This window comes from Notamacropus eugenii, chromosome 3, assembly GCF_028372415.1.
Source record: "Notamacropus eugenii isolate mMacEug1 chromosome 3, mMacEug1.pri_v2, whole genome shotgun sequence".
NCBI classification, from domain to species: domain Eukaryota; kingdom Metazoa; phylum Chordata; class Mammalia; order Diprotodontia; family Macropodidae; genus Notamacropus; species Notamacropus eugenii.
The window spans coordinates 98,950,258-98,976,117 of NC_092874.1; the positions used below are offsets into that span (position 1 = coordinate 98,950,258).

At 38.0% G+C, this 25,860-nt stretch overlaps 1 protein-coding gene across 1 annotated transcript in view; it reads right to left on the reverse strand.

Annotated features, from left to right (window-relative positions):
- Positions 1-25,860, reverse strand: part of CNTNAP2 (contactin associated protein 2) — a 2,725,119-nt gene that overhangs the window by 266,869 nt on the left and 2,432,390 nt on the right. Inside the window, exon 17 of the mRNA XM_072652434.1 lies at positions 6,896-7,114. Coding sequence (XP_072508535.1) covers positions 6,896-7,114 — 219 coding nt within the window. The remainder of the gene's footprint in view (positions 1-6,895; positions 7,115-25,860) is intronic.

Consider the following 25,860-nt stretch of genomic DNA (forward strand, 5'->3'; position numbering starts at 1 on the left):
CAAACTTGTTCAGCTATTAGAAGTTGCTGTTTTATTGTTACACAGAGCTGGGTGAATTTCACATCCACAGAGTCCCATCTTTCTTCTCTTGCATACAAATGTCTGCATTTCCCATTCTCTCTGTCATTTGACATGGTAATGGCAAGTGTCCATTCCTTCTTTTGGAATGCAGTGTAAAGGAGAAGCAGCTGACCAAACAGAGCTATGTGGTATGGTTGGCGGGTCTTGTTCTCCTACACAGTTTCTAGCCAAGCTTGATCTCAGAGAGAAGCCATGATAATTTTTCGAGTATTTACTCTGCTTCCTTACCTCTGCCTGGCATCCCTAGCACCCCTTTAAATGGGGCAGCTGGGTGGTACAGTAGATAGAGTGCCAGGCCTGGAGTCAGAAAGATTCTTCTTCCTGAATTCAAATCCAGCCTCAGACACTTACTAGTTGTGTGACCCTGAGCAAGTGACTTAACCCTGTTTGCCTCAGTTTCTTCACCTGCAAAATAAGCTAGAGAAGGAAATGGTAAACCCCTTTAGTATTTCTGCCAAGAAAACCCTCAAAAGAGGTCACAAAGAGTTGGAAATGACTAAAATGACTAAACAAAAGCAAGCTTGAGCATAGCTGCCATCTTAGGTCTTTCTCAATTCTTCCTACCATCTTCCATCTCCTAGTTATTACCATTCTTTCTTTTCTGAAATTAGGGCATATTATTTTGAATTCTCTAAAAACAATAGATAGCACTTGAAAACCCTTAAGGTTTTCAGAACACTTGAAAAACAGTCTCATTTTATCCTTGATAATGCTGAGTCAGAAGGTGCTATCATTATATCATTATACAGATGGGGAAACTGAGACACACAGGTTAAGTGGCTTGGGCTAGCTAGTAAGAGTCTGAGGTAAAAACTAAACTTAGGTCCTCCTGACTCCAGGCTCAGTGCTCTATCCACTGAGCCACCTCCTAGTTGCCTTTTTTTTTCTTTAGCAAATGAGAAGTCAGGTGGCATTAGTAGACATAGAACCAGACTTGAAAACAGAATAAAATTTGCTGCATGACCCTGACAAGGCACTCAATCTCTTAATCCTTCAAGCAATTCTCTAAGACTGTATCTTGTAGAGAATGTTTCTGTCTGCACTATTAGAGAATGTATCCTCTTCTACGAGTTCCTTATATCAATGAAATCACAGATTCAATACTCAGCCCTATGGCTTAGTCAGTCAGTCAGTCAGTTAGTCAGTCAGTCGATAAGCATTTATCAAGGGTTTGTTATGTACCAGGCATTCTGCTAACCTCTGAGGATATAGGAAAAGGTAAAACACAGCTCCTGCTTTAAAGGAGCTCACATTCAAATTGGAAAATCATGTAAATAAGTAAGCACTTACACTACGTATGCCCTTACCTGAAAACAAGTTTTTTGAGGTCAGGGATTGTTAGAATTTGGTTTTCTTATCCCTGGCACCCAGCACAGTGTCTAGCACCTTGGAGGCACCTAATAAATGGTTATTGATTTAAATTTAATTTTCTTCTCAGTCCAATCAAATAATCCTGAGTTATCAGTGGTACCTTAGCCCTAGGACAAATTCTGCCTCTGAAATGGGAGAAATAAGGGCACCAGATGCCATCAGGTCAAAAATAAAACTCTTGCCTTAGATGAAGATGATTCCCTCTTTCCTTTGAAATTAAACCAGGCAGAAAAATGAATAAAGCCCATTTAGATGCTGGAGAGTTTCAGATAGAATATTAACCCAGCTAAGCAGATCTGAGGCTCTAAATATGACAGCATCCAAAATGGCATCAGATGCTGTCAGGGAACCTACCTTCTTTCTGAAGGAGGGACCTCACAGGTTATAGTCCTTGCTCACTGTATTTGATTTGCTGCCTCTACCTGTCTTGACCCCCTTCTCTTCTGCCTTTCATTGTCCCTGATCCTGTGCTGTCTGCCTTGACTCATGCCCAGCCTGCTGCCCATTAGTGCCCACACCTGCTGCCTGTCTTGTCATGTCCTGGACCAGTAGCCTGGGTCCCCAGCTGGGATGCCAGAAGCCGAGTTCCCAACAGCCATCCTACTCCTCTCTCCCAGTCCTATCACTGCCACTGTTGTTGGCAATATTCTGAGCAGCCTGAGATACTTTACAACCAAAAGGGGCTTCAGTTGAATCCAGCATGTTATTGGCCTCATTTATGTGATGACCATGGGCATGCCTGCTGCTCACTAGCCCTATAAAGAAATCTGGTGCATGACTGCCTACATGAGATGTGAGCCCCAGCACCTGGACCATGACTAGGGAAAGCTGTGTGATGGGCAAGCTGCTGCCAGGCCATCCAGGGAACCAGTCATATGCTAGCTGCTTATTATAGGATAGAACACAGAAAAGTCCTGAGTGTAGCTTTGAAAAAATACCACCAACCATTTTCTTTTTGTGGCTTTTTAAGGTTTCTTTGTTACTTTCTCCTCTATTAAGCAAGAGCTGTAGAACTGAATTCCTGCTGCTTGCCATGACCCTAAGCCATCTCCCTTGTAATGATGTCATCTGGTTGCATTTAAGATTATATGTAGCTGGCACTACTTTTTCTTCCTTTTATTAGGCATTTTTAAAGGGGGTGAGCGATACCTTTCAGTAGCAGTGTCTTGCATTTAGATACTATGGTATTTGAGGCACATAAGTGGAACCCACTGGGCAATGACTCCTTCCTTTGAAGGATGTGCTTGGTAACAGTATACCTTCCTATGGTGACTGATGGCTAAAATCATCAGCTTTCAGATCAGCTAATTGAGAAATGTAAGTCAAAAAGGCAACATGTTGGAGAGGTGTTATGGGTATCAAAACTGAGAGAGAAGAGGGGCAAGAGAACAAGAGGATAAACTGAAAAGATACATGAACCTCTGACTCATTTAATGTAAAAGCACAAAAAGTCTGGGATGGAAGGGATCTTAAAGATGACCTCCGTCCAGACTCCTCATTTTATAGGTGGAGAAGCTAGCTGCCTAGGAGTGATTTTTTCTAGGCCTTCAATGGCTACCCAGAAATTGTGTCCTGCTATAGGTCACGCAGTGGCAGGCCATGGATTAGAGTCTGTCTCCCGATTCCCAGTCCAATAGTTTGTCACAGCTGGCTTTTGTGTAACTGGATTTCACAGTTCAAGGAACTGATTGACAAATGGGGTTGGTTCTCTCTGGGACCAGTCTCCTGTATCTTATTACTGCTGTAGAAAAATTTGGATAGGCCTTCTTAGGAGAATTCCAGTGAGGATTGCCCCAAGGGAATAAAAATGAACCCAAAGTTAGGAAGCTAAAAGCTAGGAGCGCAGACTTATTATGCAAAGAAAAAAAAGAAAGCATCATACTGACTATGCTAACCTGAATTACATCCAATCTGCTTGCATAAAGATAAATACTGTGCCCCCGAGGGCACGCATTTCTGAAAGGTCACCTAACCTTTTATTTACACCTGATCTTCAGTTTTCCAGCAATACAGGGGAAACCTTTTCCTACTTGTTTGTTTGATGAGGGCTGAGGGTGGCTCCATATCTGTGTAAGTAAGATTTCTTTGGCTTCATCTCTAATTTGAAGTTTTAGTTGCCTGAGGGCAACAAGAAATTAAATGACTAGTCCATGGTCATGCAGCTAGTATGTACCAGAAGCAGAACCTGAACTCAGATCCTTCTGACTACTGTTGGCAGCCCTGCCAAGGACACTATTGGTCAAAGTCAATCTGCATAAAACCTTGTAAGTGCAATACTCCAGGATATTTTAGTTTAGTACTTCCAGTAATGGTCCTATACCCTATTCCTCATATATCTTTCTCATTTGTCTCAAAACTCAACAGAAAATATGCTCCTTGAAAACAGGGATTTTCTTTTCATTTCTGTCTTAGAATCCTCAGTGTCAATATATAGTAGGAATTTAATAAATGCTTGCTGGACTGAAGGAAAAGCCTCTTTAAATATGCGGCGACTATGAATTTCAAATTTTTACCCCAATTCTCTCCAAATGAATTGCGTGCATGCACACACACACACACGTACATATGTACAGACACACACTTGCCTGGAAATGGTTGACTTACACATCACCAGAGTTTGAGGAAAATGTTCCTTAAGTTACATGAATTCTCATCAAGTAAAAAGAAACAAAACACAACAAAAGTGATCCCAGAAAATAGAGACTGAAGCATTCCTCTCTACTCTTAGCAGAAAAATAAAGGAAATAATTCAGGCAGAATGTTATGTACATTATTATACATAGTCACTGCATCATGTGTTTTATCAATTATTTTTCTTGTTTAGAAGGAGGAATTAAAGAGAAAGGGGAGGTGAAGAAGCTTTTTGTTCCCTGAGAAATGGCTATGATGCAAAACCAAAAAACATCGAATAAAACTTTGAAAAAAGAAACAGAATTCCTAATAACTTTCCATTCCTTGTGTTATAGAATCTTATACTAAGAAAGAAACTTTTTGATTACTGATGAAGTATCTTATGCCAGAGAGTACCAGTCAATGGTCTATTTGAATCTAGAACCCTAAATGGTTATTTTAGACTTAGTTCTATGCAAACTTGCATAGCATGGGCCAGTTACCCCAGAATGATCTGACTGTTTATGTCCTGGGCCTATAGGCCTAAGAGACTACCATTTTATCTATGGTTACCATGGATCAGAAGGGTTCTAGATCACTAAAGGGCTCACTACTGCGGCTATAATCCTGTTTATCTCAGTCTATATAGACAATTCTCATTTTACATAAATTCACATTACACAAATGTGACTTTACATAAAAAATTCTGAAAGAAATCTGCATTCCAAAACAAGCAAACAAATCCAAAACAAGACAAAAGAGAATGATGTAGAAGAATTGATTGAGTCTCAGGAAGAATTGTTGAATGAGGATCTGATTGAGTTGCTAATTGCAAAGGTGCAGAAGAAAAAGAAGCTTTAGGACCCATGGTAGAACCAAAAATTTCACAATGAAACAGTTGGCAGAGGCTCTTCATTTGAGTGAAATTTTTTTTTCTGGTATTGAAAATATGTGTCCAAATATTTCAAGATTTTTAAAAGTTCAAAGACTAGTTGAGGATATTATCACTTGCTAACATCAGATATACGATGAACAAAAAGAGAGCCACTGTGCAAACATCTGTCCATAGCTTCCAAGCTAACCCACAGTGAAGAGGCTAGGTGAAGTGGGTGAGGAAGCGGGTAACATACAGTACACCTATGTTAACACTACATACTTCATTGTTAACTTTACCTTTCATTTCATAATTCTGTTTATTATTATGGTACACAGCATTTAATATATCTACATTTTACTACATTTTTTGACTTGTCTAACAATATTATTTTGTGTATGACTTTGTTATCCAGGCTAAATGAAGAAGGTAGATAAGTGTAAATTCGCTTTACATAAAAACTACTTAATGCAGAGGTCTGTGGAATGGTCCCACCTACATAAAATAAGAACTGTCTGTATTAGAGTTCAACCAATGAGCATACAACCTTCAAAGAATACTTCATATTTCATTATTTTGGAAAATCAACCAAGGGCCTGAAATTTGAGGGAATTATAGCTAGAAATCATTTAAAATCTGGTGGCATTTAATAGACAAGAGTTACTCAGAAAGGGCAACTGTGGATGGGTTCTGATCTATATTGCTGGAGGGAAAACAACATGGATAAAATCTCAGAATTCCATGCAGAGGATTGAGACAGTAAACTTTTACAGTGAGCCCAGTTTAGCTTCAGCTGCAAAACATCTGGGAATCTCAGGGAGATTTGGCAAGTATTCACCAGAGTGTCTCAATCATCCACTTCCATTCAATAGACAGCTACTCACTTCCTAAAAGATTCTTACTCTGGAAAGCAAACTTGAAGAATCACTGCCTGGAAATAGATTTTGACTTGGCCTCATTTTATACTGATTTGAGAGGGAAATTGAATTGGAGAACACTCCCCTGCACGAACAAAAGCATTGGTATCTGAACTTAATCTATAAGGCTGACTCTGGGAGTTTGATGTTTATAATGGTGCCTACATTTTTCAGCATTGTTTACATTTATTATCCAGTAGATAGCCTTTATGGTCATCCAATGAAATAAAGAGAAGTAAAAACTCTTAGGACTTATCAACTCTAGTAAAGGATGGGCAAATCCATGCCTTCTGTTTATTTGCAAGAAGAGAAAGCATGGTTTTCAATTCTAATGAATTCAACACATTTATAAGACACCTCATGCAAGGCACATTTTTGATTAGTGTTAAGAGCTTACTGAATAGCATTCAGATATATACAAAGCACATTTTCCCACCACACAGCTCTGTGAAGGATACAATACAAGGTGACATGGGATTGTGGATAGAAAGATGGATTCAGGAAGACTTTGGTTCAAATTCTGCTTCTTCTACTTATTAGCTGTGGGATGATAGGCAAGTCATTTTAGTTTTCTGAGTCTCAGTTTCCTCTTCCACAAAATGAGGACCCCATGCCTTGTGGGGTTAGAAGGCTCAACTGAGATTAAACATTTAAAGGACATGAAGAATCCTTCAAGTGCTACATGACTACCCACTATTATTAGCCCTATTTTATTTACACAATACTGAGGCTCTTATATATGTAAACAGAGAGGGACTTGCCCATATTCATAATGACAGTCAATTAAAGAGCTGGATCTGAATGTAAGCTTTCTGATTCCAAGTCAGGAGTGTTTCCCGCTGCATACTCATCACAGCTATTTGTCTCCTAAAAGATCAGAAAATCATAGAATTGGGAGAAAACCTCAAAGAGTTATTTCTCTAATTTCCAGAAATGTCTGAACCTAAGTCATCCATGTAAGGGAAGAAACTGCCTTCTGTAGTTTTGAAGTCATTTGCATCGCCTAGGCTGAGAGAAGTGATGCTACTTTCCTGTTACTTACCCACATACAGTTGGCTGTAAAGCTCTAGGCGTGTGTGACCTTCTGTAGGTGCCTTCCGCACCTGCTGTGGCAACTGGTCCACCTGCAGACTTGCCTGCTTGACGTTTCTCTCGGCAATGACCCGGTGCCACTGGTCATCGTTGAGTGGAGAAGGAGACCGAACGACAATCTCCACTGGCCCATTTCCAACATCAAAGGAGAAGGACACTTCGGTGGCAGCTGGGATAGCAGACAGAGAAGAAAGAAGGTGAATATTGGTGCTCATCTACTTCATATAGAAGAGAGTTCTCAATAAAGAGATAATGACAGACTGAAAGCACAAATCTGTCACTTGTTGTGAAGTTTTAAAATTATTAGTAGCCATCTGGGGACCTAGATGTCATGAGCTGGAATCTGAGAATCTCTATATTGATTCCTTAGCCTAGTTATAAGAACTCAGATGATTTTATCAATCAGTAAGCAGTCTGAATGGCTCTGGAGAATGAGACTCTCATGTTTAGCAAAAGCTTTGAATATCCTTTCTGGGTCCAGGGAGAATCTGTCCCATTACTCCATAGATCTAAGACAGGGAGGACAACTCAGGCAGAAGAAGGAAAGATGTAACTTTATACTTAGGTGTCATATTCCTTAGGGGTTTCATCTCATGACTTTTATGAATCACATTTGCACACTCCACCCTTTCCCCTACCCCCTGGATACCAGCTTTAAGAAAAATTCACAGATGGAAGCAACTTGAAATCATATAATGTTTTTTCCCTGAGCTAACTAACGCTGGTATTTCATGTAAGTGAATGTTATCATACTTCGATCTTCTCCTGGATTTTAGACTTCTATCCTTCTTTTGTATCAGGACACTATCCAGTTACTGGCACTTAAAGCCCTTCTGGTACCTCTTTGCATTGAATGAATATCAGAGGTCATGAAATAATTTTTTTTACAGCTTTTTTTTATTATAACACAATTGTCTGAATCTCTGTGTTGAAGGGTAAAGGGGATTGGGAGACAATATGGGCCTATGTGATCATTTGCTTACGTGACCAGTGTGGATTTCTGTAGAAGATTTGACAATGTCTCCCTCTATATTTAATCACATACAACTAACAGAACTTAGAACAGAGTTTATACAATCAATAGGTTAACAATATAATCATGTAAACAATATGACCTCCACACTGAGCACAGTTGAGGTAGAGTCAGAGACCTTTCAGTAAACATTCATCATTTCCTTCCTAAACTGGTCCTTCCACCTCAATTTCTTGTTTATGTTGATAGTAATGCATTTCTTACAGTCTGCCAGGATAAGAACCCTGAAGTCTCCTTCTTTCTTCACAATTGCCCATCCTTAATTCATTGTCAACAATGCTTGTCTATTTTACATCTAATTAATCTTTCTGTCTATCTGCCTATCTATGTATCTATGTATGTATCTATGTATCTATCTTTCATCTATCCATCTATGTTAGAAGACTCGAGTTTCACTCTTGGTTCTGTCAGTAGTTCTGTGGCTTTGGACAAGCTCTTTTATCTTTCTGAGTCCCAGTTTTCTTATCTGCAAAATGAGAGAGCTAGGCTGGATCAGGGATTCTTGACCTCTGGTTTGTGCAGTTATTTTACAAAATATTTTTGAAAACTGCATTTTAACATAATTAATTTCACTTTAATCCTATGTATTTTCTTTTATGCACTTCAAACTTCTTTCTTCTGAGAAGGGGTCCATAGAATTCATCAGACTGCCAAAGGGATTCATCTTTTAAAAAAGTTCAAGATCCCTTGGACTAGATGATCTTTAAATTCCTTTGGGCTCCAAATCTAATGGTCCAAGCAAGCTGTTATCAGCATTCACATTAGTTTTTAAGGTTAGCTAGTAGAAATTTGGGCATCTTGGAGAGCTACACTTTCTCTCTGGGTCAGAGAAATAAAGGTTTAAGGGACAAGGTTCTTGGAGATGGTGAGCCTTAGTAAGCATCAAAGTTGGGATCCTGGGTGACCTCGCTGCCACTGAGTTGAACGGCATCAAACTAGAGAATGGGACCAGCTTCCTTAACAGATTGGCTATTGGGGGCTACTCCTTACTTTTGTCTTGCCTTGTTTTCTCTTGTACATCCTCCCTGTGGTCTCAACACATCTGAATCTCTTTACCTGACTTTGCCCCCTCCTTAGATTACCTTATCCTAGATTTGCTGATATTTTCCTGCTGAGCTCTACCACTTAGAATTGTGACTCCCTCCTGAGCTTACACATGGGCTTATATAGCCACTTACTTCCCCAGAAATTTGAGAATAACACAGGATAAGGTAAATTAGGCTAGTCTGAGTCTTAAATTTCAGTATTTCTAATCTTACCCAAAGTTAGATGGTTGGTGAGCTACTAGGTGCCTACTAGGTGCCAGCTACTCTGCTAAGTGCTGGGGACAAAAAGAAGGGTAAAAGTCCCAGCTCTTATGGAGCCTACAATTGAATAGGGGGAGAAAACACATGAAGAGCTATGTTTAAAGAAACCATATATAGGATAAATGGAGATGATCACCAGAGGGGAGACACTACCATTCAGGGGGATCTGGAAAGGCATCTTGAAGAAGGGGATATTATCAGAGACCTGAAGGAAGCTGTAATGTTTTATCTGAAAATTATAGGGTTTTAAGGTAGAAGGTCCTAGAGTCCCTTCATCTAGTTCAATCCTCTTATTTTACAGAAAAGGAAACTGAGGCCAGGTGAAAACTTGATTTTTTAATCTCCAAGTGCAATATTATTTCTAGTATAGTATGCATACTTTCATATTTCTATAGGACTTATTAAGCACTAGAAAAAGTCTGATTTTCTGTAGAGTTGAGGGACACTCATTCAGTAGGGTAATGGCTAAAATTTTCATTTGTTTGGCATGAAGATAATTGTATAAACAGGTGGCCACAGACCAATCCCAGTGTTTCACCTTGGCTCTGTCTCAACTGGAATACTCAATTTTTTATCATACTTTTCTCCTCTCCAACTTTAACCACATTATACTCTACCTTTCTATATTCTAATGAATATCAGTCATTACCTCCAAAAACTCATGACTTATTTCCTTGAATGCAGAGAATGGGAAAATTACTTTTACTTTGTAGATGTCAGATGTATAGGTAACTTTTACCTATTTCATTATAATTTTTATGCTTATCTCTTTAGTGCCTCCAAAGCAGCCATAAACATTGTCTTTTTATTAATGACAGTGTTCTTTGGAGACTGGCCAAAAACCATTAAGCAATTAAGGACTGACAACTTTTCCTAAGCTCCTTTAGCCTTGGTGAATTCTCTTCAACAATAAAGATAAGATGGTTTGGAGAAAAGGTGCAAGTTCATGAAAGGAGACTCATGATGATGTTTAGCACTTCTCACCATTCCTCCTTTCTTAAATGTCATCTAATTGAGAGTCATTGTGATGCAGCAGAGTTGATTGAACCTGAAGCCAGAAGACATCAGTTTGAGTTTGCTTCTTCCATACTGTGTGATACTATACAACAGCCATAAAAACACTTGCAAAATTTGTGTGGTTGTGAGGATCTAATGAGATTCAGTTCAATTCAACAAATATATATTAAGCTCCTACTATGTACAAGATATTGTTCCTGCTAGGTACCAGACATTGTTCTAGACACTGGGGATTCAAAGGCAAAAACTTGCCCTGTGAGCAACTGATCAATGAAGCAAGCAAACATTTATTAACTACCTACTAGGTACCAAATACTCAACCAAGCGCTAGAGATACAAAGAAAAAAGTGAAGTAGCCCCTTCCCTCAAAGAACTTACATCCTAATGGGGGAGACAAAATGTGCATATATTGGGACATATAAAACACAAGCATAGGTATGTGCCAAATATCTATAGAGCAAATACAATGCTGTCTTTGAGAAGTCACCAGAGCTGAGGAGAGGAAGGAGGATCAGGCAAGGTCTCATATAGAAGGAGTCATTTAAGCTAAGTCTTAAAGGAAACCAGAGATTCCAAGAGTCTGAAGTAATGAGGAAGAGCATATGAGAGGACAACAAGTGCAAAAACATAGAGGTGGGAGATGGAATTTTGTATGTGTGGAGTACAATAAACAGGTCAGTATGGCTAATCAGCACTTTTTAAATTCCTTCCTTCCTGGAATTCTAGCTAGCACCCTCAGCACTGTCTCCTTTCCTTAGACTCTCAGGACCCTATGTAGGGTTGCAACCTAAAGTTTAAGAAGTGCTAAAGGGATCAAGAGCATAAAAAGTTTAAGAAGCCCTGGACTAGATCGCAAAGTGTAGGAGAGAGTAGTGTGTAAGAAGCCTAGAATGTAGGCTAGAGACAGGTTATATAGAGTTTTAAATAGCAATTAGAGGAGTTTTTATTTTTGATCATTGAGGTAATGGGGAATTGCTGGGGTTTTCTAAAAAAAAGACGTGGTGTGGATTACTTACCATTTTTAATATTTGAACCTTTTTTGAACTGTTTTTTAATGTGCCTAAAAATTGTCTAACTCAAAAACTTACTGAGAGTTCAGACTGCCCTCAGAGATGCTCCAAGGGAACTGGTTGGTTATAAGGAATGTTTAGATTCCACTCAGCACTTGTTTTGGGTCTCCTCTGGTCTTGTTTTGAGTTCACCCAAAAGTTGTGTTTTGGGTTCCCCAGAATAGACTGATTTACTTGCTGACATACATCTCAATCCACCCTACTTTTGAACACTACCTCATATTTACGTGAAGTCAACCAGGCAAATGTCCATATACCTTTGACTGAACTTGACATAATGTAACCTCATAAAGACTTGTGGGGAGAACCTTCTCTTTTTTCTGACTCTCTACCAAACTACCTAATACGTTTCTTTCTAAAAGTGTTTTAGATTTTGCGGTTTGTTCTGAACATGAACAATAGTGGCATGGTTAGATCTCCATTTTAAGAAGATTTTGGATTAGGGAGCTACTAGGGAGAGACCAATTTGAAGGCTACTGCTATAGTCTAAGAGAGAGGTGATGGATACTTAAATAAGGGTAATTACTGCTTGGATGGAGTGAAGGGAACATGTGTGAAAGCTGCTATGGTGATAGGAATAATTACCTGTGGCAAATGATTATATATTTGGGATGAGTGGGTGAATTAGGATGACATTGAGGTTTTGAGGAGGATGCTAATGTCTTTTATAGTAATGGGAAATTTTGAAAGAGGGGTGGTTTTGGGGATATAACAAAAGGATTTTCTTTTAGAAATACTGAGTTTAAGATGTCTGTGGAATATTCAGTTTGAAACTTTCAAAAGCTGGTGATATGGGACAGGAACCCAAGAGAAAGATTAGGTCTACATATCTGAATATGTATGATAACTGAATCCATGAGGAGCATATCTGGGCAGCAGTTTAGAGAGTAGAAAAAGCAAAGAGAAGAACCTAGATAGAGCCTTGGAGAACACACATAGTTAGTGGGCAGGATATTGATGATGATCCAACAAAGGAAACTAAGGAGGAGTCAAATATATAGAAAGAGAATGAAGACAGAGGAGTGTCATAGCATACAGAATAAAGAGAATCTTGGGGAGAAGAGGCTGACTGGCACTGCATGATTCAGAGGGGGCAAGAAAGATAATGAATGATAAAAGGCCATTGCATTTAACAATTCAGAGATCCCTAGTAAGTTCAGAGAGAAGAATTTTATTTGAGTATTGAGGTTAGAAGTCAGATTGCAGTGGGTTTAGAAAAGAATGGGAGAAAAGAAACTGGAGAACACAGATACAGATAACTTTTTCTGTGCATATGGCTGAGAAAGGGAGGAGGGACAGAATGATAGAGAGCTAGTGAGGCAAGTAGCTTAAATTCTTGTGACATATGTGACTATATCAAGGTGTATATGATGTATGTGAATTTCTGTGCGTCTACTTTATGTTACATAAATATAGATATATATTATAAAGTGTTTTATGGATGACCCAGATAAACCCTAATGTTCCAACAGCCCTCTGTAAAACCTGCCAGGGGTTTGGACCATCTTTATGAGTCTCAGGGGAATTGTTACAGCTATCATCACCAGATTCTTTCTTCCTTTCTCCTCTTTCTGCGCTAGCTTTCTCTTTCTCCTTCTGTGTGGAAGGAAAAAGAAGGTATGTCTAATGTGTCAGATGTTTAGTAGTCCAGAGATTGACCCTCTATGGTTTTATTACAAGTTTTGTACATGGTGCTGCCTTGCTTGCTTTGGTCACTATCAAAGCTATTTGGCAAAACCCAATAACAGCTGGGGTCAGATGAGCTGTCTGTCTCAATGGTGCTGAAACAGTCAAGGAAGGAAAATAGCCCTGGTTTGGGGGTTTATATGTTAGGTGGCCCAGGAGATAGAATGTCTGGCCTTGGATTTGGGACAACTTTAATTCAAACCCAGCCTCAGACACTTACTAGCTGTCTTACTAACTACTAAGTCTTACTACTAAACTTTTATCTGCCTCAGTTTTCTCAACTGTAAAATGGGAATAATAATAGCACCTATCGACCAGGGATGTTGTGAGGATTAAATAATTATTTGTAAAGTACTTAGCACAGGTGCTTAATAAATGCTTGTTTCCCTCCCTCTTATATTCCTGTAATGAGAACTGTTTGTCAGCAGATACTCTTTCCTCCTCCACATACGCTCCATTAACTTTCATTGGCCATTAACTTGTCAGAGGCATGCAAACAAGGATTTCTGGGATGAGTAGGAAACATTGTTTCTTCTTCTGGATATCAACTGCCCTCAGGGGAAGAGAAAAAGAAATAAATTAAATTTAACCCTATGGAAAGAGTATAAGTGATAAATACTACTCTAATTTTACTCAACAGCTATCTCTCACGTAGGAATTCTTATATAAGTCTTGTACAGGCAAACTGTCAACATTTAGAAAACCTGTGAGCATTCTGGCTGGTATTAGAAAACAACCATACCTGCTGTCCAGGTATGTGCTGGTCCAGAGTCAGCCTTAAGTCAAAGCTTCTCCATAAGAAAAGAAAAGATGGCAACCATGATCCTGTTCTGTTTCAATAACTCTTCCCCTAAATCTGAATGTGAGGAAGGAATGAACCCAAGGAAATTTACCTCATTTGTGTTTGGAGAAAGGGCATGAAGAGGAATGGGAACCTCTAATCTCATCAAGATTGGGAGTTTTCAGGGTAGAAACTTCTTCCACCGGTGCAGAAGTGCAACTCATCTGTAACTAAAAGTTGTAAAGAATTGCCTGGCAACACTAAGGCCTTCAGTGGCTTTGCCTAAGGTTACACAACCAATATAATTAAGAGGCTGGATTGAAACCCTCTCTTTTCTAGTGTTATTATGAATAATAAAGAGCCTTGCAAATAAAGATTAAGTTTCACAAAGTGTATTTTCTAACAATAACCCTGGGAAGTAGGTAACTAACCCTAACCCTAAGTATTCTTTCCATTTGTCTAGAAGGGGAGGAGAGTGATTAGGGAAAGGAAAGGAGGGTAGAAAGAGGGTAGATGAAGGGGAGGAAGGGAGAGTGAGACTTTATTATTTACTCCTCTAGCTTCAGACAGAAGCACTGCTTTGTTTTATGTGTGAAGAAACATTTTTTTCTTATTCAATGGAAAAAATGAAGACTTCAACATTTACAGTCAAATCTTCTAGAATTAATTTATTAAGAGGTGCCTTTGTATTTCTGTAATTTATTTTTGTGATGAAGAAGAATCACAGGGAGAAAGTTTGAATTTAATGAAATATTTGTATACTGTATTGGCTGAATCATTAAAAAAAAGGATAAGCTGTAAGAAAGAAAGTCTGAATAATTACTGCAGGTAACCGGCGTGACAGAAATTGCTGAGGAATAAAGGTGAAACTGTGACCTCACTGGCTGATTGATGACAAGGTATTTCATAAGATATGACTTTAGAAATAGGACAAAATCTTTACCAGATTCTAGTACCATCTCTCCTTCATGTAAAACTCCAGCAGGTGGCAGTATGTACTCTCTTTTCTAATTTCAGTCAAGGCATCCTCCAAGTAAATTATAATTTGTTTAAAATACTGAGTGACAAATACAGGAAATTTAGACTATGGATTAGGTTGGAAACTTTTTTTTTCTGAAGGCTAAAAACAGCTGTGATTTCACTGGTAGTCAAGGTGGAGTATGAAGGTGAAGAAGGAAAAAAAAGAAGAGAAATAAAAGGAGAGAATGAAATAAGAAATTAACAAAGAGAAAAAAAAAAGTAGGCCCTGAGAAGTCCATGGTCATAAGAAATCAATTTAAGATAGTTTAGTGGTTCTTAGACTGTTTAACAATCTCACAGGCCATTGAGAGATCCTATCATCTCTCAAACCTTACAGTTTTCTGAAAAACAAACATCAGAGAGTAACAAAATTCTCATGGTACTGAGCAGGAGTGAGTGATAGCAACATTTTCTTTTCAGCTCTGAAGGATATGGTTTTTCTCTGAACTAAAGTTTGATCTGGAAGAGGAGAGAAGGATGACCTGCAGGGAATGAGTTGAGAACAGGAAAATATAAGTGGATAGGATGAAAATGAGCTTTCAATGAGGTCCTGAGAGACTAAGGAAAGAAGACAATGCTGACGGTGCTAACTAGAATTCCGGGAAAGAAAGGAGGCTATGATAAATTAACCATAGTCTAGGATAAAGCCCCTGAAAGCCCTTGGAATTCACCCTCTAATTTTCAAAATAAACACTAGATAGCCCTGTGACTCAGTGACGGATATATGTGCTTATTTAAACAGATGTATATGGACAGAAAGGGAACAACTCCTCAGAGGAGGTTGGATAATTCACACAACTGTGAAGAGTTATTTTGACTCTGACTATTTCAAGACCTAACAATTTATCATATGCTTAGGCTAATTTTATGAATAATCACAAGATCTTGCATTTGAGAAGTAAGCTACTCTACTAGGAGCAAGCAAAATTTTTCTGTGAGGATAATTTTCCTTTTTCTCCCATGAATGTCAAGCTAGAAGGGATCTTAGAAGCCCTCCAGAGCTGGTGCACAAGACTGATACCAGAGAGGTTAAGTCGTGGCTTTGCTTTAGTATAAGAAGTCACACATCGGCCCAAGGTCATACGGGTAGCAAGGGAAAAGGAATTTGAAACATAGTCTTCCATCTTGAAATTTCCTTCTCTTTCCACTATGTCACATTGTTCTTGTTCTTTTTTTTCTTTCAAGATAACAGTGATAACATAATAATAGTGTCAGTCTTAAGTGTGAATGACCTGAATTTTGTGGAAGCAAGCCTGAACAGGTCTTGAGAAAATGAAGAGGCTTCGAGGTCAGGACCAGTGACTGTCAACCAAGGCCAGCGTTGCTAAGTTTAGAGAACTCTTTGCCTCTATGGTAGTTAAAGGGTGTGTGTGTGTGTGTGTGTGTGTGTGTGTGTGTGTGTGTGTGTGTGTGTGTGTGTGTGTGTCTGTGTGTGTCTGTGTGAGTGTGTGTGTCTGTGTGTGTGTGAGTGTGTGTGTCTGTGTGTGTGTGTGAGTGTGTGTGTGTCTGCGTGTGTGAGTGTCTGTGTGTGTGTGTTTTTTGGCCACAGCAGCTCCCTAAAACCAAGTCAGAATTGTTGACATATATATCACCAAAGAACATGAACTGATAAAATCCCAGATCTTTCAAGCATTTAAATATAATGCTGATGATGTTATCTGCCGTGTCAATAGAAGGCAAGTTTTGTTAAATATTATTAACAAATTTTACATGAAAATAAGCTAAGGAGTTTGATTGGAGGTAATGCAATGAAACCAGGAATGCAACTGACGTTCTAGCTTCTTTCATCTCCTGATATCTCTATCATATTCTTGCCACTTAAATATCATCCCTCATTCCTAGAGAAACTTCTGACTTCTTTGTGGCTGCATCTCTGCTTCTCTGAAGTTTACATCAACATTTTCCACGCAATCCAAATTATCCTCTGATCATTCTTTGGTATTCTCAAGAAGTTCAGCACTTGGCTCAACATCTTCATCCCTCCCCTAATTCTCTAGCCACCAATTTCCTCAATCTTCCAAAATCTTGTGATCTATCCCTTTACTTCACACTTCAGTCATGAAAAGAGATGGTCACACACTGGATCTCACCATCATAGTGCTCTATTTCCCCAAATAAAAAATACTGACATTCCGCTAAACACAATCTCCTATTACTTCATTTCTTCCTGTCCTTCTTCCACTTAACTCGTCCTTTGCCTTCACTGAGACCTCTAATCAGTCCAATCTTTAGTATTTTCTCAGGCCCTCACACCTGTTCTGACTTCATTTTCTTCCCTCTCCAATTTTAACCTCATACTTAGCCAATTCAACACTACACTCACTATTCTCTGATTTGGAAACCCTTGCCTCCAACTGTCTTTTCATACCTTGTCCCTCTATGAAATTCAGTTGTTAATTATTGCCATTACCCATCTCTTCTTCTTTCATTCTATAATGTTGTATGGAGTTGGAAGAAGTCACACAATAGTGTTGCATTGTATATTATAAATTCATGTTGTCTAGCTTCATTTAGAACCTCATTGGAGCAAGGACAATTTTTTATTCTTCTCACAGATTTCCTACAAAAGATTCTCTTCTATCAAGTTTTCTATACTGCACCCTTCTCTTTTTCAGGTGATGATGTGAACCCTAATTTTATTTTTTAATTATATAAAAATTATGTTGAACATTTTAAAAAAAGTCGAGTTCCAAATTTTCTTCCTCCCCCATACCCCTCTTCTAACTGCTGAGAAAACAGTATGATGTCATTTATACATGTGATGTCATGCAAGACATGTTTCCATATTATCCTTCCAAAAAAAAAAAAAGCAAGAAATAAAAGAGATGAAAAAAATGCTTCAATCTGTGCTAAGAATTCATCAGATTCTTCTTTGGGGGTAGATAGCATTTTTTCATCATGGGACTTTTGCAACTGCCTTAGATCATTGTACTGATCTCAGTAGCTAAATCGGTCATTGTTAAACAATTGCTGTTACTGTGTATGGTGTTCTCCTGGTTATACTCACTTCAAATTCCATCAGAAGCAAAGTGAGCAGAACCAGGAGAGCACAAAAGTCTTCCTAGGTATTTCTGAAATGATCAGGCTCATCATTTCATATTGTAACATAGTACTCCATCACAATCATAGACCATAATTTGTTCAGCCATTCCCCAATGGGTGGACATCCCCTCATTTTCCAATTCTTTGCCTCCACAAAAAGATCTGCTATAAATATTTTTTTATATATAGGTCCTTTGCCCTTTTCTTTGGTCTCTTTGGGATACAGATCAAGCAGTGGTAAAAGGATATACACAGCTTTATGACTCTTTAGGCATAGTTCCCAATTTTTCCAGAATGGTTGACAACTCTACCACCAAAGGTGTGTTAATGTCCTTATTTTTCCACATTCTGTTCAACATTTGTCATTTTCCTTTTCAGTCATGTTAGTCAATCTGATAGGTGTGAGGTGGTAACTCAGAGTTGTTTTAATTTGCATTTCTGTAATCAATAGTGATTTTAGATCATTTTATGTGACTATTGATAGCTTTGGTTTCTTCTGAAAATAACCTGTTCATATCCCTTGTTTATCAATTGAGCAATAGATCTTATTTTTTGTATATAGTTGGCACAGTTGTTTATATATGTGAGCAATGAGACTTTTATCAGAGAAACTTGTTGTAGATATTCCCCTCCCCAATTTCCTGCTTTTCTTTTAATTTGGACTATATTGGTTTTATTTGCGCAAAACCTTTTTCATTTCCTGTACTCAAAATTGTCCATTTTACTTCCATGACTCTTTCTCCTGTTTGATCATAAACTCTTCCCTTATCCATAAATCTGATAGGTAAAATTTTCCATGTTCCCCTAATTTACTTATGATATCACTCTTTATTTCTACATCATTTACCCATTTTGACCTTATCTTTGCTTGCCTCTTTGGATTTATCAACTGCTAGATTACTATGGCCATTTACTATCATATGCTGTGTACTTTTACCCCTTAGGTTCAAATAAAAAATTTAGGCTATGTGAAGTGAGTTCCCTCTTTTCCCATTCTCTTCATCTCCAAACTTCTTGACATCTTTATTTACTCTTTCCCTTTTTCCTCCAGTATCTGAAAATGAGGTGGTGGCCCTTCTCATCATGGCAACTCCTCCACATGGGCCCTTGATTCCATCCACTCCTATCCCCTCCAACAGATTACAACCTCAATTATCCAGTCTTTGTTATTTTCAGTCTCTACTGGTTGATTATCTACTGCTTTCAAACATGCTCATATCTTCCTCCATCTTCATATCCTTCTATTTCCTCAAGTCATCATCTAAACTCCTAGAAAAACGTGCACTCCACTTTCTTTACTCTAAATTCTCAACTCTTTGCATTCTGGCTTATGACCTCATGACTCACCTGAAACTACTGCCTTAAAAGTTATCATAAGCTCTTAGCTGCCAGATCTGATGGTCTTTTCTCCATCTTTAAATTTCTTGATTTGTCCACTGCCTTTATCACTGTTGACTCCTGGATACTCTTTTTCTTCATAGTTTTTAATGGCACTGTTTTCTCTTGGTTCCACCCACCTAAGCAATCATCAGTCGCCACTGCTGGTTCCTTATTGAGATCATACCCCCAGCTGTAGATTTTACTCTTCTTTCTTTCTCTGTCCTTTCATACTTTTCTTTCAGTTCCTTTTTCCTTCCTTCCTTCCTTCCTTCCTTCCTTCCTTCCTTCCTTCCTTCCTTCCTTCCTTCCTTCCTTCCTTCCTTGTCTCCCCTAAAACCTTAGATCTGTGCACCCTGAAGCCCATGAATTGAACAAAGAAAGGACCAGGCCCAAACTCCACTCAATGACTGTTTTTGGACCCTCCTAGATTAGAGTGAATGCCAAAAGTAACAGTTTCTCTTCTAAACAACAACCCTGAAGCTCCTGCCTCTCCCAGCATGATTTATCTATTTATTTATTTTTCTTTTCTATTAAAGGGGCCATCCCCCCGACAACTTTTTTAGAGAAGCCTATTCACTGAATATGTATTACCTCACTTTAAGTGAGCACCTGAAAAGGACTTAGCCTAAAAGGTCAAGGTCTCCCATTGCATCCTGGGTCATCTCCAATCATCTTGATGCTTATCTATTTGGTCATTGGATCCAGATGGCTCAGAAAGAGAAAGTGAGGCTGGTGACCTTGGCACAGCCCTCCCTCACTCAAAACAAAGTCAAGTGAAAGTCTTGTCATCATTTCTTTGATGACATGGTCCTCTTTGAAAACAAAGAATAAACACAAGAACAACAACAAAACATACTTTTGGTGATATAATCAAATCTCATGAGTTCAATTCTTATCTTTATACTGATAATTTTCATACACATGTGTATGTGTCTGCAGCCCTAATCTCTGCCCTAGGCTTCAAACCTGTATCTCTAATTGCCTAATGGATATTTCAAAATGGATGTGTGAGAGAAATTTCAAACTCAACATATCTAAAACCAAACATTAATTTTCCTGCCAAACCTACTTTTCCCAAACTTATCTATTCCTGTTGATGGCATCACAGTTCTTCCAGTCTTCTAGGCTTGTCACCCTGACATTATCCTTGACTCCTTATTCTCTCTCACCTCACATATCAATTCACTTGCTAAATATTCCATTTTCCAGCTAAACAACATCTCTCACATCTGACCTTTTCTTTCAGGCCTCTATCATCTCTCAGTTATATTACCACAGCAGCCTCCTCATTGGTCTCTCTGCCTCAAGTCTCATTTTTCCAGTCCATTCTAAACATTGCTGCCAGAGTAATTTTTCTTAAACATACATCCAACCATGCCATTTCCCTCATTCAACAAATCCCAGCAGCCTCTGATTGTCCCTGGAATATAGAGTCTTCTATTTGGTCTTTAAAGTCCTTCACAAACTGCTCCATTTTTTTTTTAATCTGTCCACATTGAATATTGCTCCCTTCTGGAACACTGGGATTCAGACAAACTCTCCTCACATATGATACTTGATCTCTAGCTTCTAGGCCTTTGCTTTGACTGCCCCCAAGCCTGGAAAGTACTTGTTCCCTACTCTCTTATTTCAAGACACAGCTCATGTACCATCTACTACATAAAGTCTTTCCTGATCCCCTTAAGCACTAGTGCCCTTCCTCTCAAACTATCCAGATTTAAAGTACATATTCCTTTTCACCATCTTTTGAGATAGGTGTATAACACATACAAACACACAGACATACAGCCACAGCCACACACACACACACACACACACACACACACACACACACTCCTTCACCTATGCATATACATATCTCATTTCTCACCCAGAGGTCCCCATTTCTCTACCAAATGAGATGTTTCATCAGATTCTTCAAGGTTAAGATTACTCATCATGGTTACTTGTTTAGCTTCCTTTTTGTATTATTTAAGTTGACAGTTTTAAGGTCATTTTGTACATTGTTCTTTTGGTTCTGCTAATTTCACGCTGCATCAATTCATGCAATTCTTTACTTCACTCATTTTGCAGATGAGAAAACCAAGGCCCAAAGATGTTAATTGACTTGTTGAGGGTCACATACTCAAAGGCAGAAGCTGGGATTAAAACCAGGGCTTTCCTAGTATATTTCACTTCTCTCAGTAAAAAGTGCACAACTCAATGGGCCAAACGCTGAAGGTTCTGGAGGCAAGGAAGGATAAATAACATAGCTGCAATTTGCTATAGCTTTAGTGTGAAAGTAATGATAATAAGATTTTATGAGTCAAATAAAAATACACAAACAGAAGAGAAAACTTTCATTTGGTAATGAAAGGTTATTCAAAGTCTTTTGTAAAGCCTTCAATAAAATAGTTAGAGCTTCTGCATCAACTTTATGAGATGAATTTTTAAACCGTCAGTATCTGATAACCTCTCGATTTTATGAAAAGTTGTTTTCTTCACATGTATTGACCTTTAAACTTTTTTTGTTTGGAGTATTAAAAATATCTTCATCATCAAGTCTTCTACTGGGGAAAATAAGCAAAAAAATATCAAAAGCCACATAAAATCAAAGAAGCACATTGTAAAATTCTATCATTCTAATTTTAGTCTTCTCTATAGATTTAGCTATTACCTAGGAACACCTTGAATTTATTATATGGAATTTACTGGGTTTGAGATATGAAAATCATAATAAAAATAATAATGAAGCTTTATTATAGAGAATAGGGAGTGAGAAAGGATGAGTTAACTGGAATGGGAAAGGGACCGAGTCAAGGAAGATAGAAATGTCTTAGTCATGTGCCTGGGTTATATGCCAGGAAAAGGGGAGACTAATTTGGTAAGATTCTTGTGAGTGGGACCAAGGACATTCTACTTCACAGCTCAGGTGACTCTAGAAAGCGCATGTTCTATAGAGCTATGAGGGTTAGACCTTGAAAACACGATAAAGAAGGATCTAGTATCTCCAAGGACTAGTACTGAAGGAAATAGCTCAGTATGAATTTTGGGAACAAAATATAAGGGAAGTCATTAGACTAGATCAGAGTTATCAAGTAGGCAGCCCACAAGAGACCCATGTGACCCACTCTTGAGTACAAAGTGACCCAGATTGACATGTAAGTGGGAAATATTTATATGAAAAGTGAAAACTTACTATAATATAGATAATGTTGACATATAGTTTTTGAAGTCAATATGTGGCCCACAGGGATTCTTATATAAAGATTAGTGGCTGCTGTTTCTATTTCATTTTGACACCACTGGATTAAACTACTGTATTAATTTATGTCAAGCTGAAGTAAATAATAAGAACATATAATTTGTAATGACTTCCTATAGCTAGATGGTACCTGAGGGTCTCTATACATGGTTGTAAAATCAGTCCTGGCACTCTTCAAAGGTGGTGCTGAAAATAATGTTACCCACAGGAGAATTGAGTAGGAATACCCAAAGAAAAGTAGGGTACAGGTGAAAGACTCATGGATCCAAGACACAATTCTTTAGAGAGGAAATTTGGTGGCAGCAGAAAATTATCCAAAGGTCAAAATTGCCAGGGAGAGTTCTATTGTTTGCTATACTGAGTTGGAATTTTCCCATAGTCCAGAATTCAAATCATACAGTGTTCTTTTGCCTATAGAAGACTTGAGGGAATATATAATGGATTTCCTCAAATATTCAAAGGACTGGCATGTAAAGGGAGAATTAGACATATTCTGCCTATCCCTAGAGGTAAGCACAGAGAGAAATGTAGAAGCCATAAAGAGACAGATGTTGACTTCATCTAAGAAAAGAACATTCTGACAATTAGGGATATCTAGCAGTGGAATGCTCTGCATCATGAAGTAGTGATTCCCTTGTTACTGAAGGCATTTAATCAGAAGACTACAATTAGCTGTTGCAGTTGCATTATAGAAGAGATTCATGCACTGGCAAGGGTATGGAGCAAATCCCTTCTAATCTGAGAATATCTGATTGTAAGGGATATAGAGCATTCTCCCTCACTAAGTTCTCTTTCCTTACAGATTCTCAAACAAATGAAGGATGATCACTTATCCGTATGTTGTAGAGGGGATACTTATTCAGGTATACATTGAATTAGATGGCTTCTGAGGTCAATCAATCAACAAATCAATCAATAAATATTATTAAACACCTACTATACGCCAGGCACTGGGCTTTTAGACTCTGAGGCTGTGGAATTCTTTAAGTGGATTTTTAAAAAAAGTCTCTTTGCACCGTTGTTTACTAGCCTTGCAGCAGTAGTTTGCCTTATTCTTACCTGCCTTCTTAAATAACATAATTTTATTTTCTTCTTCCAGAAGGATGTTCAGACTAGATTTTTCTTTTTCTTTTTCTTTTTTTAGTGTCTCTGTTAAGATTTGCCAAGGAGTAAGCTTGGCTTGGAGTCAAGAAGAATACCTCTGACATATCTTAGATGTATGATCTTGGACAAGTAAATTAACCCTCTGGGTCCCAGGAAGTTCTTTAAGACTAACTTTAAGAGAAGCCACAAACCTGCATTGATCGAGCTTCCTCACTGAGAATTCTCTAAACCAATAAAACTACAGGTTCCATAAAAATGACATCAAATGGTAAATTATGAATTCTGTAATTTATATCCCATAAGTTTACATTTTATATAAAGGAGTTGTCTTGTTGCTTGTTTTCTCACAAAGTGAAAAAACAACAACATATCAGGCATAGTATAAAATGAGAAGGTTCAGTGGGAAAAGGTCTACATTCCAGTATTAACTCTGCTTTATCCAAGCTCTGTAATTCTGGTTGTCAGTTAAACACACTGAGTCTCAGTTTCCTTATCATAAAATGGAGATAATAACATTTATACTACCTTTCTTATAAAGCTAGCATGGGGAATGTATCTTATAAACTTTAAAGTACTGTATAAATTGGGGTTATTATTACTTTTGTGGAATAATGGGGCCGATTCTCAAGAAAAGAATGGAGAGTTAACTTGCTTACCCCTCACTGTTTGGCCACTGCAGGCCAGAGGTAAGAGAAGACACCAGCTCTCCTATGATCCTGTGACTATTTCTAAATGTGTGAAGATGTTCTATAAAGGCTTCCTTGCCCCTGGATAAAGATATGTAAAAAGAACTGTGCTAAACATTGATGATTCACATACAAGAGCAAAAATAATGCTTTTCCTTAAGGAATTTATTTACATTCTAATGGAAGAGACAATACATTTAGGAGAATAATGGCATTTTGGATCTGAAAATTACAGTGATGGTTGGACCACACAGTAATAGATTGATACAACCCATCCAGGTACAATGGTAGAGATGAGGAGATGAGAAAAAAGGATAAGCCTTCATACAATGGCAAGGAGGTTGGCAAGGCTGTAAGGGAGATGGCTGCCAAAGACATAGTGAAATGAAATATGGGGGTGTACTGGCAAGTAAAATAGAATCTTTTGCTGTTTTTGAGCTAAGCATGATTTTTATACTTTTAAAATGTTTATATTTTTAAAATACTTATATATTCATATATATTTTAAATGTATATGTATATATTAACATAGTATACTTACACACACATATTTAAATACTTATGTGTATATGTGCCTATAATGTTATGACCTCCCCTAAAGTTAAACTCCAATAATTCATCAGTGGCATACATGTAACCCTATGTTCTAAAGGCTACGACAGCTGTGAACAAGTATTAGCAGGACCTATCACTTTGGAAAGATTTCAAGTACTGGCCTGATGACAAATTTCATGTCTGTCCTCCTGGCACCAGCCTAGCTAAGCTCTGCAAGGCTCACCTTCATAAGACTGACTGTAGAGAGTCGAGTTTTTCAGCTTCAACAACTTACAAAGGTTGCTTATTAAGATTATAATAGACTAGGTATTCTCTGCTAGGTAGAGGAGTACCTATATCACAGAATTTATGGATCCTTATATCATTCAAGACATTGTGATTTAAGGCATAGTACAGAATTTCATGGTAGGGAGCTATGTGACTGAGATGTCTGGAAATTAATTAGATTAATAGAATATGATACATTGAAAAAAGCAATGGATATAGAGTCAGAAGACAGGTTTTCAAGTTCTAGCCCTGCTACTTACTACCTATTCATCCTTAGGGAAATAATTTAATCCTGCTGGGCCTTCATTTCCTCACTTATACATCTCACATTTCTATAGCACTTATACGTTAACCTCATTAACATTAATCATTTTTCTCATTAACAATACCTTGTCTGCCCTTTTTTTCTATTTATTTTGATAAGGAAAAGGTATAATTGTTAATGCTCTGTGAAGTAGGTAGTCCGAGTAGTACGATCTCTATTTCACAAAATGAGAAAATGAAGTCTCAGGGCATCCCAAAAGGCCTCTAAGGTTCCTTTCAGCTCCCAAATTGTGATCTTTTAACTACATGGGTTCTAAGGGGCTTTCAATATTTAAATCTCTGCTTCTATGATTTTAAAAAATGCTAAGGAAAAAAGTCACAGGATTGTATTTGCCTTTTCTATATCTAGTGGCACGCTGAATAATTCAGTCTCATAATTCTGAGCAATTATTTTCATTA